Source organism: Sceloporus undulatus, chromosome 5, assembly GCF_019175285.1.
Source record: "Sceloporus undulatus isolate JIND9_A2432 ecotype Alabama chromosome 5, SceUnd_v1.1, whole genome shotgun sequence".
NCBI lineage: Eukaryota > Metazoa > Chordata > Lepidosauria > Squamata > Phrynosomatidae > Sceloporus > Sceloporus undulatus.
Window position 1 is genome coordinate 101396702 of NC_056526.1, and position 16881 is coordinate 101413582.

At 37.6% G+C, this 16881-nt stretch overlaps 1 protein-coding gene across 4 annotated transcripts in view; it reads right to left on the bottom strand.

Annotated features, from left to right (window-relative positions):
• VWF (von Willebrand factor) overlaps nt 1–16881 on the bottom strand; it is a 247354-nt gene that overhangs the window by 183571 nt on the left and 46902 nt on the right. For all 4 annotated transcript variants that reach the window (XM_042469124.1, XM_042469122.1, XM_042469123.1 and 1 more), the window contains 3 exons: nt 10272–10372; nt 5350–5545; nt 813–1028 (listed from right to left, as the gene is read on the bottom strand). In XM_042469124.1, coding sequence (XP_042325058.1) covers nt 813–1028; nt 5350–5545; nt 10272–10372 — 513 coding nt within the window. The remainder of the gene's footprint in view (nt 1–812; nt 1029–5349; nt 5546–10271; nt 10373–16881) is intronic.

A 16881-nucleotide genomic window follows, 5' to 3' on the forward strand; every position in this document is an offset into this window, starting at 1 on the left:
CCCTGGGGTCATATCAGATATCCACATCTATACTGGCAGAATCAGGCTTGAGTCTGTCACAGGGATTTTGTTCTATGTTGTCTAAACTAGATGACATAAGGCCGAGGGGAACCTGGGCTATTTAGCCTGTACAGACAATCCTTCATTCTCAAAGGTGCTATAATATTCCTTGGCATACTATATTTCTGTAGTAGTCATCTTTTTCTCCACCATTATATACAGGGCTTCTCTCCACAGATTTTCTTGAATTTGAAAATGTGCATGTGTTTTTCTGTGTTCTGTATTTGCACCTTTGGATCCTCTCTAGAAGCAATCTCCATTGGGGGGGGGCATGTAAATGGAGAAAGTGGATTTGTTCTTTGCTTCACATTAAAATGTCAGAAAGTAAGTAGAAAACAAAGGAAAAATAGGGTTTTCCTAGGACCTCCTCTCTCCTACAGAAAACTAGATAAGTAGGGAGATTGCTTCTTCACTAGGATCAACTCATTTTATCTCTCACAGTGGAGGTGAGCAAAGGTTAGTTGGACATGGTACCCCATAGTACTTCTGACTAAAGCAGAAGAGAGTAGTAGCTTTATGCACTATAACCTTTATGATACCATGATATACAACTAGAATACTTTTTTTTGGAAAAGAAATATTTTCTAGAGGATAAAAGTGTGAGCAAAACACTGAAATTGGAAAGAAGCTCTTCAGCTTCACACTCTCATACACCCACATTACACATTAACACACAAATGTCAAGGCAGAGCCCTGACCCAAATGGACACCATGGATTCTGTTGATACCGTATTTTGGTAACATACACATACCACAAAAATCTGGCTGCCTCCAATTTATGAGAACACTTTTGCGAGCACAAGCCATGGCATAGGCAGATACAGCAGTGCACAAACAGTCCTTGCCATCAGAACAGGAGCAGACATCAAAGTGGCAATTCTTGATGTATGGAGAAGGATTGACTTTGTGGTGGCAAGGTTGAAACAGCGGAGACAACAGCACTGAGCATGAGCTTTCAGAATACTTGGCTAAAATAAAAACAATTGAAAAATGTCATTTCATTAATACAGTAACATCAACTACTAAAGAAAGAAATAGGAACAGTTGTGCTGGCTGTGCGTCGTAATAATAAATATTCATTCATTCATTCATTCATTTAAATAGGAACAGTTAAAATTACAAAGGATCAGTTACAAAGAAATCAGTGCACTACAGCTTGGAAACAAACAGTTCAGCAGATGTGGGTCAGCTTTGTTCATTATTGGCACAATTTAGAGGCCAAAATGTATGTTCAAAACCATAAAACTCCTGGTTCAGATTTCTAACTATAAATGCACAAAGCATTTTGAGCAAAACTCTGTTTCAGTGGCAATGTGCAGTAATCCACATTGGCAAGATGCACATTATATTACACACCTGTCTTATAAATTAATTACAAAAATAATATGTGTGAAGTGCTTTGAATCGTCATAAAGTACTGTGCAAATAATAATAATAATAATAATAATAATAATAATAATAATAAGCTAATAGTTGTGAAATATCAAGAGCATGTGTAAAGGGGCTTCAACATTTTCTCTTTTCTCATTATTCTTCTTCTGCAAGAAAATAATACACTGAACTATTTCTTTTCTGCATCTCAAACACAGAGTGACATATTTCCTCCATTATCCCTCACTACCCCACTTGTAGTCTGTCCCTGAGTTGAAGGGGGAGAAATGAAGAGTTAAAATTATATTCACCCTCCACCTCCACTTCACACCAAGTGTCTGCACCATTTGTTTCCTTTCTTTTACATGTTCTGAGCATGACAGTTTTGAGCTCCTTTTCTGGGCATTCCTTTTTACTGCAAGGAGGGTGAATGAGCCTGCACTCATTGGCCTTCCTCCCACTGGCTGCTCCCATACAGTTGGGGAAAGGAGACCTGAAGTCTGCTCAACACATGTAGACTGGCTTCACAGTTTAAGATCTGTTGGAATCAGTTCTAAATTATGTGAAGAACAGTTTCCAGGCTATTCTGCACCCAGCTATGGAATGTGAAAGTGTATGTGTGTATGTGCCTTCAAACTGATTCTTGACTTATGGTGTTCCCATTAATTTCATAAGGTTATCTTAATCAAGGAACACAGGATTGGGATGCAGGAGAACGCAGGGGATGATGGGATAGGTTGCTGGGGGTCGCTGGGGCCAGGATTGGGATGCAGGAGAAGGCGGAGGATGATGGGATAGGTCACTGGTGGTCCCTGGGACCAGGATTGGAATGCAGGAGAAGGCAGAGGATGATGGGATAGGTCACTGGGTGTCCCTGGGGCCAGGATCAGGATGTGGGAGAAGGCAGAGGATGATGGGATAGCTTGCTAGAGCCAGGATTGGGATGCAGGAGAAGGCAGGGGATGATGGGAATGATGGGATGGGTTGCAGGGTGGCAGAGGGGGCGAGATGGCATGAAGGAGGAGGAGGGGGGTGATGGAGCAGGATGCAGAGGGCCAGGGGGGTGCCATCGGAGTGGTTTTCCACACCAGACCAATTTGCAGTGCAATCAAAGTGAGCCTGGAAGCGAATTCTGTGAAGTCACTTTTTTTTTTGGTTTTGCCAAAATGAGGGGTCACTTTGGAATCACTGCGGAAGTACCTCGCAAGGAGCTTCCATAGAAAGGAATGGCTTCTGATAACACATTCACATTCTGACGTGAATGCACATCACTGGAAGCGCAGTTATGTCGGAACTGACCTGCAAAAGCTCTAAAAATCTCAGTGTGATAAACCTTGGTGTTAAAAGAACTTTAAAAAGAATTCAGTAGAGACCAATGGAACTTCCCCGCCCCTGTAAATGTTTGAAAGAGATGTTTGTTAGGATAACATAGATAGCACCTGAAAAAGAAAAAGAAAATTGGGAAAATTGCAACAACACAAATTAAAAATTGGCAAAGCTGACGTCCCTCCCAGATGCTAATACACATTCTAACCTGAAAGAATTTGTATGTCAGAAAACTTGAGATCAATAGCTAATGTCCTGTACAAGATCTAAGACTAGTTAATCAAGCAACAGTAACTATGGATCCCATGATGCTGAATTTAAATATTTTAATGAGCCTGATTCCAGCATGAACTTATTTTCAAACCAGTTACAAACATACAACCACCACCACCTTTTATAATAGTTAAGTAGCACATTCTCCCTCTTCCTCTCCCTCCAAACAAGGAACAAAACAAAACCTTTTCATATTATTATTATTATTATTATTATTATTATTATTATTATTATTATTATTATCCTTTATTTATGAAGCTCTGTAAATTTACACAGCGCTGTACATGCAATAGTAACATTAACATTGTACCTTTCAGGGTCATTACAAATTGTTACTGTAGCTATGGACTCATTAGTAGCAGTTTAGAGAGGCACAGCAATGTTAGATACAATAGTAAAAAACAAGGTTCAGTGTAGCACCTTAAGGGCTTTTTGTGGACTAGAATCCACTTCACATCTACCATCAAGGGTCAGCTTTATTGGGCAGTTGGCAGAAGCATCAATAACTCTGACACCAAACCTAAACCAGTGACTCCAGTGCTAGGCACAGGTAAACCAATGACTGGTCAGACCACTGTTGCAAATGAAAGCTTTGTAGTGCATCTGGGGAACTAAATTTACCTGTCATATATCAAAACCTGTCATACATCAAAAAAGCAGTGCAGCTTCTATTTAAAATCCTGTCTGCCAAATAAGGATGGCAGGGAGTTGGACTCTCTGGTCCTTGTAGTTTCTTTCAGTTCTATGATTCTATATATATGTGTGTGTGTGCAATGCCCCTGCATGGCCCCCAACTGATCCTTGATAGGAAGCCTAAATATTAAAAGCATGCCAGCCATGTAGCTTCAAGATGTGTCCCAGAGTGAAAAGGTTGGCTGTCACAGAAATCTGGAGGACTTAGCTGGAGCACTACAAGCACATAAGCAGAGAGATGCATCCTTTGAAGTGTAAATCAGTTGGGAGGTCAGTGATGGGAAACAGGTATTTTGCATATGTCAGAAATTTGAGAATCAAAGGGACAGCTGCCACCCTTTCTATGATAGCTACATTTTATGGTCCAGTTGGTTCCACAGTTCTACTCTTTCCTCCCCATGGAAATTTCCACCTCAGGTTCCCAAGGACTGCCCACCAGGTGAAAAGGAGGGCTGCTTGATATTTATTTTCAGTCTTGGGTGAAATCAGCAAACATAATTTTCTCAAGACTTCTCAGAATTGCTGATGGCAATCTGAATACATCTTCTCTGCAGTTTTTCCTTTGATCTGTATTCCTGGCCTCTACACGTGTAATGTATCCTTTTAATCTCTATCCCATCTTTCTAATCTCTATCCTATTTAGCCTACCATTGATTTGTTAGCTGTTGTATGAGTGTGCGAGTGTGTGCCTTTGTGTGAATGCTCATTCCCTTAACTATCAATAAAGCTACATTTGAATCTTGCAGTCTGGAATCTAGTCCTTGGACTCAGTATACAAAGGCTAATGTTACCCTGGCCCTCTCGCTGCTCCCTCCTGAGCTCCTTCTCCCTCCCACCCACCCCTGGAACAGTGTTGCCTTTTTAATTTCTTTTTCCTTTGGTGTGGAATATCATTTTAACTGTTTCATTTACATTTTATACCCCTTCCTCTCATCAACAAACTCAGTAATTATTTTCCAATTACTAAACGATACCTCTTATTTCAATTGACCAAAACAAACCCTTCTCTTTTCCATTATAAAACCAAAAATCACATAGTCTGATATATATTGTCTCCATCTATTGCACCTTTCTTTATCCTTTCACCCATTTACAATCACTGCATGTGCCACTATAATTAATTGTTTGATTAAATATTTCTGCTCCTTCTGTAATTCTATATTCCTAATATTTTTAGTTAAATATCTTGCTTTATTTAATAGAACTTTCCCCCTATTATTTTATTAATTTCTTGTTCTATTTCCTGCCAAAATCTTTGTAATTTGCAAAACTCCCACCACATATGTATATAGATTCCTTTGCTCCCATACCCATGCCAACATGCAGGTGATACATTTTATTAATATACACAATACAATACCTGTAGTGGTGCTCTATGCCATCTTCCTATTAGTTTGATCTGCTGTTCCCTAATCTTATTATTTTTTAATATTTTTTATTTCTTGTAACCCATCTGTAGACCACTTAACATAAATATATGCATGATACTGCTCCATGAAAGCTGAACCAAAACAGTCTTTTTACATCTTTCATATGCTACAAGACTCTTTGCTCTATTTAATTGGTATATTATACAGAAGGACAATAAATATACTACTATATTTCATCAGTTGCAAATGCCTTTACCTAATTGAGGGTTATGATTACAGGAACTGCTGTCTTGCTTCTGTAAATCTTGGCAATCTCCCTTTAGCTTCCAGGAATTTCCAAAGTCTTCAACAAGGTTTTCCACCAGGCCAGAAGGTGTAAGAAAATCATCTCCTTGATTACCATTGTAGTTACCACACAAACCACAAGTTTTCTCAGTATATTCTGGGGATAACTGAAAAGATATAACAAACACAATATTTAATAATTTGAATTATTAAATTAAATTATGAAAGTATTTCAAAAGTGGGGAATGCATTCCCATTAACACTGGCTGTGCTAATCAGTGATTGTAGGTCTGACAATCCAACAACATCTGGAGGACCAGAAATTCCTCACCCCGATCTGTTTCAAGAAAAAAATCCAGATATTTAAAGGACAACATTAGGAATGTATTGAATATAATCAAGTACCACTAGAGGAAACCTGACAAAGAGATTGTTATGGGTTTTTTTTAGATGCCCAAAAGGTGTTTCATAATCTGAAGTGTTTTATGAAGGAAATTTTAAGAAAAACAATGGGGGAGGGGATTTTTTGTAAATGAATTGGAGCTATATACTGTAAACAGATAGCCCAGGTGGTTGTAAACAGGGAGAGAGCAAAGGCAAGCATTATACAAAGAGGTACACACCAGGGATGTCTATCCCTACTGCTATTTATTTTATCTCTCTAAATATTAAGCTCAGTGATAAGAGAAAATCCGAGGATAAGGGGGGGGGGTTTAAACTCAAAGGATTTGAGTATAAACTGAGATCATACGCTGATGACATGGTTTTGTATCTTGCTGACCATTTGAATAGTATAAGTTATATCTTAGACCATCTGATAGATTATGGTAAAGTTGCAGGGTTTCAAATTAATAGAGAAAAAACAAAAGTTCTCATCATGAATCTGACAAGCAAAAAGAAAGAGGAATTTGTAGAAAATCAGGTTTTAAAATAGAGAAAAGTGTAAAATATTTAGGTGTAACAATCACCACGAAAGACTCGGATCTTTTTAAAAGTAATTATTTGACAACTTGGCAAGGGATAAAAACCAATTTGAATAAGTGGAGAAATATGCAACTTTCAGTGTTGAGCAAAATTTCGGTGGTGAAAATATATGTCCTCCTGAAACTAATGTTTTTCTTTCAGAAAATTCCAATTTTGATTAATGATAAGCCATTTAAGATCAGACAGAAGGATATTACAGACTTTATTTGGGCGGACACAAAGCCTAGAATCAAGTTAAAATCTTTACAAGAAGATGATGTGAACAGAGGAGGGTTGGGTCTTCCCAATTTAAAGTTATATTTTAATTCATGTTGTATGGAATGGTTAAAAGATTGGTTGAGGTTACAGTACAGAGAAATATTATGTTTAGAAGAAGTGGATAACATCTATGGGTGGCATGCTTATTTGTATTATGATAAGCTTAGGAGTAACAAAGATTTTAAGAATCGCTTTGTTAGAAGAACCCTCCTGAAAACTTGGGATGTATATAAGAAAAGAATTTACAACAAATTACCAATGACGATATCACCTAATGAAGCATCTCACAGTTATTATGAAATGTGAAAAGACAGATGGCTGACATACCAAGATCTCCTAAAAACTGTAAATGGTAATTATGTACTAAAATCTATGGAAGTCTTTAAAAAATGAAGACATTAATTGGAACTGGTTTTTGCATAGACAGTTACGCAAAAGGTTCTTGATGGATCAGAAATCATATGGTATAAGCTCAGAAAAATTAGAGCTGGAAAGAACCTTATGGGAAGAGAAAGACCATTTGGTCACCAAAATATATAAAGTGTTGTTGAAATGGGATAATGAAAGCAAGCAGGTAAAAGAAGTAATGGTTAAATGGGTGTAGGATGTGAGTAATCCCATTCAATTAGAAGAGTAGGAAAGGATATAGACTTAAAAAATACACAGTGAGCCAAGATATGAGGGAAAACTTTTACAAATTCCAGTACCGTTGGTATGTAACACCAGCCAATCTAGCTAAGGTAAATAAAACACTATCCAACACATGTTGGCAGTGTAAGGAAAAGAAGGGGACATTCTTTCATATGTGGTAGCATTGTAAAAAGGCCCGTAAATATTGGTATCAAATACATCAGGAGATAGAAAATATGTTGAAAATTAAGATTAAAAAATATCCAAAGATGTATCTCCTGAGTATGGTAGAAAAAAAATGGGAAAACAAATATGGAAGAGTACTGTTTTTTATGACCACCAGTCTTTGCAAAAAAAAAAATGGAAATTAAATGACTCTCTCACCAAAATGGATTGGCTATGGAAAGGCAGAAAAGTAGACCACAAATTGAACATGGGTCAACAGTGAGATGTGGCAGCTAACAAGGACAACACGATTTTAGGCTGCATCAATAGAAGTATAGTGTCTAGAACAAGGGAAGTAATAGTGCCCCGCCTGGAATATTGTGTCCAGTTCTGGGCACCACAATTTAAAAAGGATGTTGAAAAACTGGAACATGTCCAAAGGAAGGTGACTAAAATGTTGAAGGGTATGGAAACCATGCCCTATGAGGAATGCCTTAAGGAGCTGGGGATGTTTAGCCTGGAGAAGAGAAGGTTAAGAGGTGACATGATAGCCCTGTTAAAATACTTTAAGGGATGTCACAGTGGGGAGGGAGCTAGCTTGGGCCAGAGACTAGGACCCAGAGCAATGGATGCAAGCTACAGAAAAAGAGATTCCACCTCAACATTCCTGACAGTAAGGGCTGTTCAACAGTGGAACCCAATCCCTCAGAATGTAGTGGAATCTCCTTCCTTAGAGGTCTTTAAACAGAGGCTGGATGGCCATCTGTCGGGGATGCTTTGATTGAGATTTTCTGCATGGCAGGGGGTTGGACTGGATCGCCCTTGCAGTCTCTTCCAATTCTATGATTCTATCATTCTATGAGACCACTATAAATGTCCTGGCTCAGTGCCAGGGAATTATCTTTACTTATTCTGTGCTGCATTCCCCATACTGCATCATTGCTCCATATTCGACAAGTTGAAAGTTCAAGGCAAAGAGAGTGTTGAGTAGTTTTACCTTTTCTCTGTTTCATGTTATCATTTTGCTATCATTCTTCCTTTCGCTCTAGACATATCTTAAAATGCCTTTTTATTGTTTTTAATTGCTCTAGCAAGCCTGAGACGATTTTATGTTTTAGGGTGGGTTTTTTTTGTTTTGTTTTTTGCTTTTCCCCTACATAAGCTGGCTATTCATTTGAATTCTTTGGTAATTCCCCCCTTTTTCCATTACTTGTGCATGTTCCTTTTGAGTTTTAGCTCAGTTGAAATTTCCTTATACATCCATCTCTGTTTCTTTATACACTTTGCATTTTTTTATTTCCCATTTGAACTGTTTAAAATTGTGCCTCCAATATCTGGCTTTTAAGAATCTTCCATTCCTCATGAACCCCCTCTTCTATTTGTATTCCTAAACATGGGACTGTGGCCAGTATTTCCCGAGGTTTACTGAAATCAGATTTCTTAAAGTTCAGAATGCATGACTGACTACGCTTGGCTTCCCCTTTTCACTATATAACAAACTAAGGGGTGAAACAGACCACCTATTTATGCCGCCTTTGAGGCGACTTCAGAGTGTGGTGTTTTGATGCCAAATACTCTGAAGCCGCCTGGAAGCTGGCTTCACACCACACAGCTGCCCACACAAGGTCTGGATTTGAGGCGCTCCGGTCATGCAGCACTTACATGCTGCACACCACCAAAGTGCCTGAAAGCCAGCTTCTATCCGTGGTGGGGTGGAAAAGCCAGCTTTTCGCCTGCACAAAAAGGAGTAGCTATTTGGCACTACTTTTCAGGCTGGCAAAAAAGTGGATTGGGGCAACAGTGTGTGTTTGGCCCAACCCATCTTTCTCAGGGGCAGCTTCAAGCTACCTCTTTGGGGTGGTCTGTTTCACCTAAAAGTCAATCATTCTACCCAAATGCAACATGAATAACATTCCTGTAGAATTAAACGAACACCAACAAAGAATTTCAGAAGGGAACCAATGGGTGTGCCACAATATTTGATTATCTTGTCCATACACAGGACAAGAGGCAACTGTCAAGACACAATATGGATTAAGAGAGTGGCTTTCAGTAGGGAACAGGGTCAGACAAGGCTGAATTTTATCACCCTCTCTCTATAATTTATATGTTGAGCTTTATCATATTGAAAGTAGGATTTGACTTTGATGAAGGAGGTGTAGAAAACGGGAGAAAGAACATCAACAATTCAAGATATGCAGATGACAACATATTGTTAAAAGAAAATAACGAAGACTAGGAATGACTTCTGATGAAAGCTAGGGAAGAATGTGTAAAAGCAGGGTTGTAGATTAATATTAAGTAAACAAAAATAATGACCACAAGTGATTTACATAACGTTATAGTTGATAATGAAAAATGAGTACTTTGACACATCCATTAATTAACGTGGCGACCATAGTCAAGATATCAGAAGACTCGCTGAGTGTCCAGGAAAGCTGCCAAGAATGCTGATAACTGCTCATACAGACTGGCAGCTATTTATAACAAAGCAAAATGTCTCTGCAAATAAGAGAAACAAAGAGCAGTATGAAACTAGGCCCAGGAAATCCAAAAGCTTTACACTAGCTGGTTTATTGCAGGGGCAGTTATGGTACACTCATTTCTACCAGGACACAGACATGGTCCCATAAATATTAGAAAAATTGATCGCAGTCTTGGAGTTAACATGTGGAGAAATAATTATTAAATGGTCCTGCAACAGAAGCATGTGAATTTCTAGAAAAGAAAACACCCAGTGTTGTACTTCAAAGGCAGGCAGGAAAATACAGCAGGGATCTTTTGCATAACACAATCATGTTTTCTTACATGCAAATATAGGCAGAAGAGGGTGGCAAAAACAAAATAAAATCATACCTTCATGAGAAGAGTTCCATGTCCATCCCAATCAATCTGCATATTTTCCCTATAGCTGAGGCGAACTGCAGACATTACAGTGTGGCGGATATGAAGAGCACCTAGGGAAAAACAACAGGTTATGGGGATGAGAAACAGATAGTAATATGGGAAATGCAATCTAAACTGGTACGGTAATCAAAATCCTGGAGATTGATTCCAAAATACAGTTTATTCCTAGTATCATTATTAGGTGATTAACTTAAATTTAAAAAAAAAAAACACCTTTATTAACCAAGCTAATTTTTAGCAATGTCCAAATTTCTTCATTAGGCAAGATTTTATATATTAAAAAATCCAGTTGTAAGAAAGAGAAAAATAATTAACTGCTCAAATTATGTTTATATGATGTTCTCTTCTAAAGAAAGAGGCTCTAGTGTGATGTGACAACTTGGGGTTTCTCTTGAAGGATTCATCCTAGAAATGACAGAAGCTTCCTCCTCCTCTATTATTTTAATTTTTAATTAATTTTTATTTTAGAAAGAGAACAACTTAGACAATATACATATAACAAACAAAAATATATTTGTTAGCACCAATAAACAATAATCCAACAAAACAAACCATACATACTACATTTCAAAGACAGGAAGGAAGGAAGGAAAGAGAAACTAAAGACCTTCTATAGTTGTTTCAGAGCGTGCTATCATTATGATGCCTTTCCAAAAACCTGAGTGCTGAGCCTGTAGATTCAGACCTTGACTCTCAGTAGCCCATGCCTTCCCTGAAACGTCACTGGGCATCCTTCTCTCTACGGGCTTCTGGTTACTTTTTCCCTCCTTGCACTGACCACCTCTTCACATCCTAGTCTTCCATGTCTCCCTCACCACCACGCACTCTCCTTGCCCTTACCTTTTATACCTCACCCCAGGAACTTCACTTCCTGAATTTCCTCCTCCCCTGGGTCCTCCTTTCCCTTGGATTGTATCTCTGCTCAACCAACCCTCCTCTCTTCTTCCACTGCCTCACTACACCCCCCATTACGGAAACTGGAAAATCTAGCGTATTTTGGAAATCTAGATATCTTCACATTAAATATAAAGAAATTGCTTGCAGATTGCCAAGCTTTCAAGTATCAGAGGAAAGGAGTGACTACTAATGGCTGAAACAGAAGCAGCAGTTTGGGTACCACAAACATTTGAAGAACAGTCCTGTGAATCAGGAATAGTTTAAGGTTCTTCCATGTTCTCAATTTCTCTATGGAATTTATCAGACAGGAGATTGGGAGTTTATCCCATAAATATCCTAGCAAAATTGTGTAATTACATGTAATGATTTCACATGATGTCTCACAAAACCTGCCATTAAAGTGGTCACAAAGAAGCATTAATGCATATCTTTTTCCTTCAGGATTTCATCAACAATGCATTTTCTATATAACTTCATTTGTGCAATTGCGTGTGTGATAATAAATCACGAACTGCCAAGTCCGTCTGACTTTCCAGTAACAAACTCTGGCAAACTCTGTGCTGGGTTGACGGCACCATTTCCGCTTCATTTGTGGGATGCTTTGAATGTTCTTTAATCTCTCTTTAATGTCAAAATCAGCCCCAGTGTGATAAACCCTATAATCCATTTATTGATGAATTTATACTTGTAGGATATTAATTAGAGTGGAAACTTTGTGATCTGGATTCCAATGTAAGTGAAACTAGAGGGTTTAATTGGAGAGTAGTACTGTAATTCCTTGCCATCTATGTTGAATATTTAAAGGGGCATTAAGACACAGCATCTTTGATTTCTGGAAATTTATACTAATATGAGCATGTTTATCACATGTGTCCAAAATTTGTAGTTAGAGGTGGAAGGGATTCATCCGGGTTAATCAAGAAAATTAGAACACTGTCAGCATAAAGACTAATCTTTGGAATTACTCTGTTAATAATAGGGCTTTGTATTCTGTGGTGTTGACTGATATAGTTTGCCAAAGGTTCAATTGTGATTGCAAATAGCAATGAGGAAAGAAGAGAACCCTGTGTGATTTCTCTCTGCAATGTGATGATGGAGTGTCTTCTATTAACTTATATTATTGTTACTGTATTTTATTTTATTTTTATCATTATCTTTTATTAATTTAAAACTAATATTAAAGACAAGAACAAAAACAAAGCAAAATTAAAAAAACAATTACATACCTACATATAGGCATATTACTTCAACATTGATATATAACATTTAGAATTTTATATACATATGTTTAAACAAAAATCTATACAAATCTTCTTTGCCTATTTGATTTCATAAAATTCAGTTTGCTCACTCTTTCAGTCTTCTGATTCCCATATGATTTCTATATCGCAAACAGTATCTCAGTGATAGAGCACAGTGGTTATATCAGCCATATTTTCACCTTTCTCTTTTTCACTATTACTCATTTCATTTTTTTTTTTTACAAAATCCCTTGATCAGAGGCCATTCCTTATCTATATTTTTTACATTTTTATAGTTCAACCAACATGTTAGCTTATCTAACTCACTCATGTCCATCAATTTAAGTGGACATTTCTTTATTGTGGGATTTTTTTGTAGTTTTTCCCAATATTCTGGTGGAAATTACCATGTATAAAATTATCTTCCAATATTTTTTCTCATTACATTTTGTTCTCTTATTTGTCATATTTAGAGATAAATCTCAAGTTTTATTTGGAAATTAATTTTCAATATCTTACATATTACTGTATGAATTTTTCCCAAATATTTTCTAACTCAAGGACAATTCCTCAACATGTGAAACCAAGGGCCAGTTAACTGTTAACACTACATTTATTTTCTTTTGTAGATCTTAGACATTTTTAGATAGGTTAAATACCATTGTTGTGCCACTTTAAGATATTTTTTTCCAGGTTTAAGACATTGGATAAATTTTTGTATCTTTCTGCTTGCTTGTGTCTAGCTTTCAAAATCAATCTGTTCTCCTATATCCAGCATGCATTTCAACATTGCTTTTGTATGTGCTCTTCTTCTAGATATCTTTCTAATAGTAATTTATAGAACATTACATTTTCCCCCTTCTTTGCTGGCAAGAACTTATTGGAGTCCATTTAATATCTTTCTTTTTAGTTCTATGTATGGTAACCAGTGTATTTTGGGGTCCAGCTTTTCCAGTTCTTCTAATGACTTCATTTTGAAATAGTTCTGTTGGTCCATAGTTAAAATATCCTTATATCTAAGCCAGTTCTCAAATAATTTCCATCTTCCCTTGAATGCTTCTTGTGGTGAAATCCATAGTGTTATCTTCCTAAAGAATACCTTCCTTCCTTCCTTCCTTCCTTCCTTCCTTCCTTCCTTTTTTCAGCTCTCCAAATTCTTAACAAGGATTTCCTAATGTAGTGGTCCTTGAAATCCTTGTGAGCTTTCATCTTTCTATACCAAAGATGCTTCCAATTTGTTGGAAATCATTTTCATTTAGATTAACAAGGTATTCCTTTACTACCTCTTAACTTATTCTGTGCTGGATTTTCCCAATTGCATCCTCTGCTCTATTTTCCTCAGGTTGAGCACCCTTTTCCTTTTGTGAGAAGACTGAGGCAAAGAACGTGTAGAGTAATTCTGCCTTTTCTCTGTTCCCTCTTAGCATTTCACCATCTTCTCAACATAATGGCCCTACCATTTCCTCCTTCTTCTTTTTTTGTTGTGAATATACCCCAAAAAGCCCTTTTAATTGTTCTTAACCTCTCTAGCAAGCCTGAGCTCATTCTATGCTTTAGCTTTTCTTTTTTAAAAAAGTTTTATTAGCTTATGGAAAGAAAACATACATATTAAACATACATACAAAATAACATATAATCCTACATACATTCATACAAAGTAACAAATAAAGCGTATAACAGCGATGGTGAACCTTTTAGCGACCAAGTGTCCAAACTGCAACCCAAAACCCACTTATTTCTCACGAACTGCCAAGTCCATCTGACTTTCCAGTAACAAACTCTGGCAAACTCTGTGCTGGCTTGACGGCACACATGCCCACAGAGAGGGCTCTGGGTGCCACCTCTGGCACATGTGCCATAGGTTTGCCACCACTGGCGTATAATGTTCAAACCTTCCCCAAAATGATCTTCTAGCCTTCAGCACTTCTGCTCTTAGTTACTCTTCTTAGACCTTCTCACATTTTCTCATCTTCTTTCTTCACTGTCCCTTCTCTACTTAAAACCTCTTATTCCCTTTCTCCCACTTCCTGTTTTACTACCCCTCATTTCTCTTTCCTAACACTTATCCTTCACTCCAACATTCAAACTAAGTCCTTGCCCTTACCCTTCTCTCACATCTCTGACCTTCTGTCAGATACTTATACTTTCTAATAACTTTCCTATCTTCTTCTTTCTTCTTTGAACATTACTTACAAAGGAAAAAAAGGAGACACAATTGAGTTTCCCTATACCAATGGATTCACACATATCTTCTTATCTATTTTCCTAACCATACACATCACACAAACATATAATAACTTCCTCCATCTTTGAGTTGTGGCATATACCACTCTCTTACAGACATGTCATCTAAAGGTACATTATAAAGTCTTCATCATTATGCAATTTAAAATAAAAAGATAACTGCTTCTCTCCCACATACAAGACTGAAAAGATAATGAAAAAAACCCACCTATTCTAACAAAGAGATGATACTAAGTTCTATTCATCTATCATCTTCGATGTCATCTATAACCTGTTCTTCACTTATCTCTTCTTTAGCTTAACTTATAGTTTGGTTTACTCACAATATCATTATATCTAAAAAAAGATTTACTAATATAAAACTAATACATCTCCCCATTTTTTCCTGATGTAATTTAATACTTTATTCCAGTCTTTAGATATTGTCTGCCAAGAGTTGTTTTTGATCATGCTGGATAGTTTGTCCATTAGCAACATCTCGTATAGGTAGCTGCTCCATTCATCTACTCTAGGGGTGTCTTTCGCTCTCCATTTTTTTTTTTTTTTTTTTTTTTTTTGCATAGAGAACACTGGCAATAGAGACATTAGGATTTTTACATATCTCTTATCTATACTATCCTCAAACATCCCTAACAGCATACTTTCTGGAGTTAATTTCAATTCAATCTCTAAAATTGTATTTATCTCATCAGTGATGGCTTTCCAAAATTCCCTAGCCTTTCTGCAGGTCCACCAACAGTGGAAGTATGATCCAGGGGCTGTGCCACATTTCCAATAACGATTATTAGTATTTTTATATATTTTGGATAGTTTAGTTGGGGTCAGATGCCACCGAAAATGCATTTTATACCTATTTTCTTTTAGATTTTGGGCAGCTGTGAATTTTATATTTTTTCTCCAAGCCCTTTCCCATTGGTCAAGATTAATTGCATATCCAAAATCCTTATCATTGTTTCTTTAATTATCTCTTGTTCCATCTCCCAGCTAAGTTTAAGATTTTATAGAGTTTCCCCATCAACCCTTTCTTATATTCTTTCACCATTAGAATTGGTTAAATCACAATCACAAAAACAAAAAAGAAAGGAAAAAAAGAAAACAGTCATAAACAGTTGATTCAGCCAAAATTCCTGGAGGCTTTTATCTTTATCTTTTAACTTAACATACAGTATATGCAATATAATACAGTCAGCCTTTCCCTTATGTGGGGATCCGTTTCAGACTACCCTGCGTAAGGGAAATACCACATATGCTTGAGCCTCATTGGAAAAAATGGGGCTTATGTATGTTGCGAGCTAGCACCATTGCTGCTTCCGTCATGCGGCTTCAGTGTAAGTTGAAAGCCGTGTATGATGCGGGTGCACTGTACAGCACACACACACACACACACAGTCCTCCCTCTATTATCACAGTTTTGGAAACTGCATTCCTCACTTATGTGCAAGGGATGAACAGAGGGGGAAATAATGGGGCATGTGCCCGAGGCACGCACCTGCGCGCTCCCACAGCTGCACACCTATATTCAAGCTAATGAGGCTTGAATATAGGCAAAACTCCATTTTCTGCGAGGGGGTCCGAAAAGGATCCCCCATGAAAAAAGAGGATCAACTGTATACACATACTTCTCTGATTTATAAGCAACTTCAAAGTCTGCTTCACAACTCCAAACTCAGCTTTGAACACAACACAGTAATCAAGCACACACTGCTGCTTCAACCATAACTCTCAACCTACTGAACATTCTAACTGTCAACTCTCCACTGTCACTTGTCAATCAAAATATTTTTCAGGTGTTTAAAGACAAATTACACCAACAGAATGCAGCTTCTGGGAGAGAAAGGCAAGGCAGCTCCAACAGGCCTTGCCTGAAAAAAGAAGACCCTCCCTTCATCCACCATCTTGAGGGAGAGAAAGGCAAGGCAGCTCCAACAGGCCTTGCCTGAAAAAAGAAGACCCTCCCTTCATCCACCATCTTGAGGGAGAGAAAGGCAAGCCAACTCCAACAGGTCTCCAAGGGACAGCAGATCTGCTGGACTTTCTCCTTTCCCCACTGCCATTCCGTTCTCCTTTTGTGTCTTGTCTTTTTCTAGATTGTAAGTCTGAGGGCAGGGAAATGTCTAATTAAGAAATTGTAAGCCGCTCTGATAGCCTTGGCTGAAGAGCGGGTATAAATAAATGAG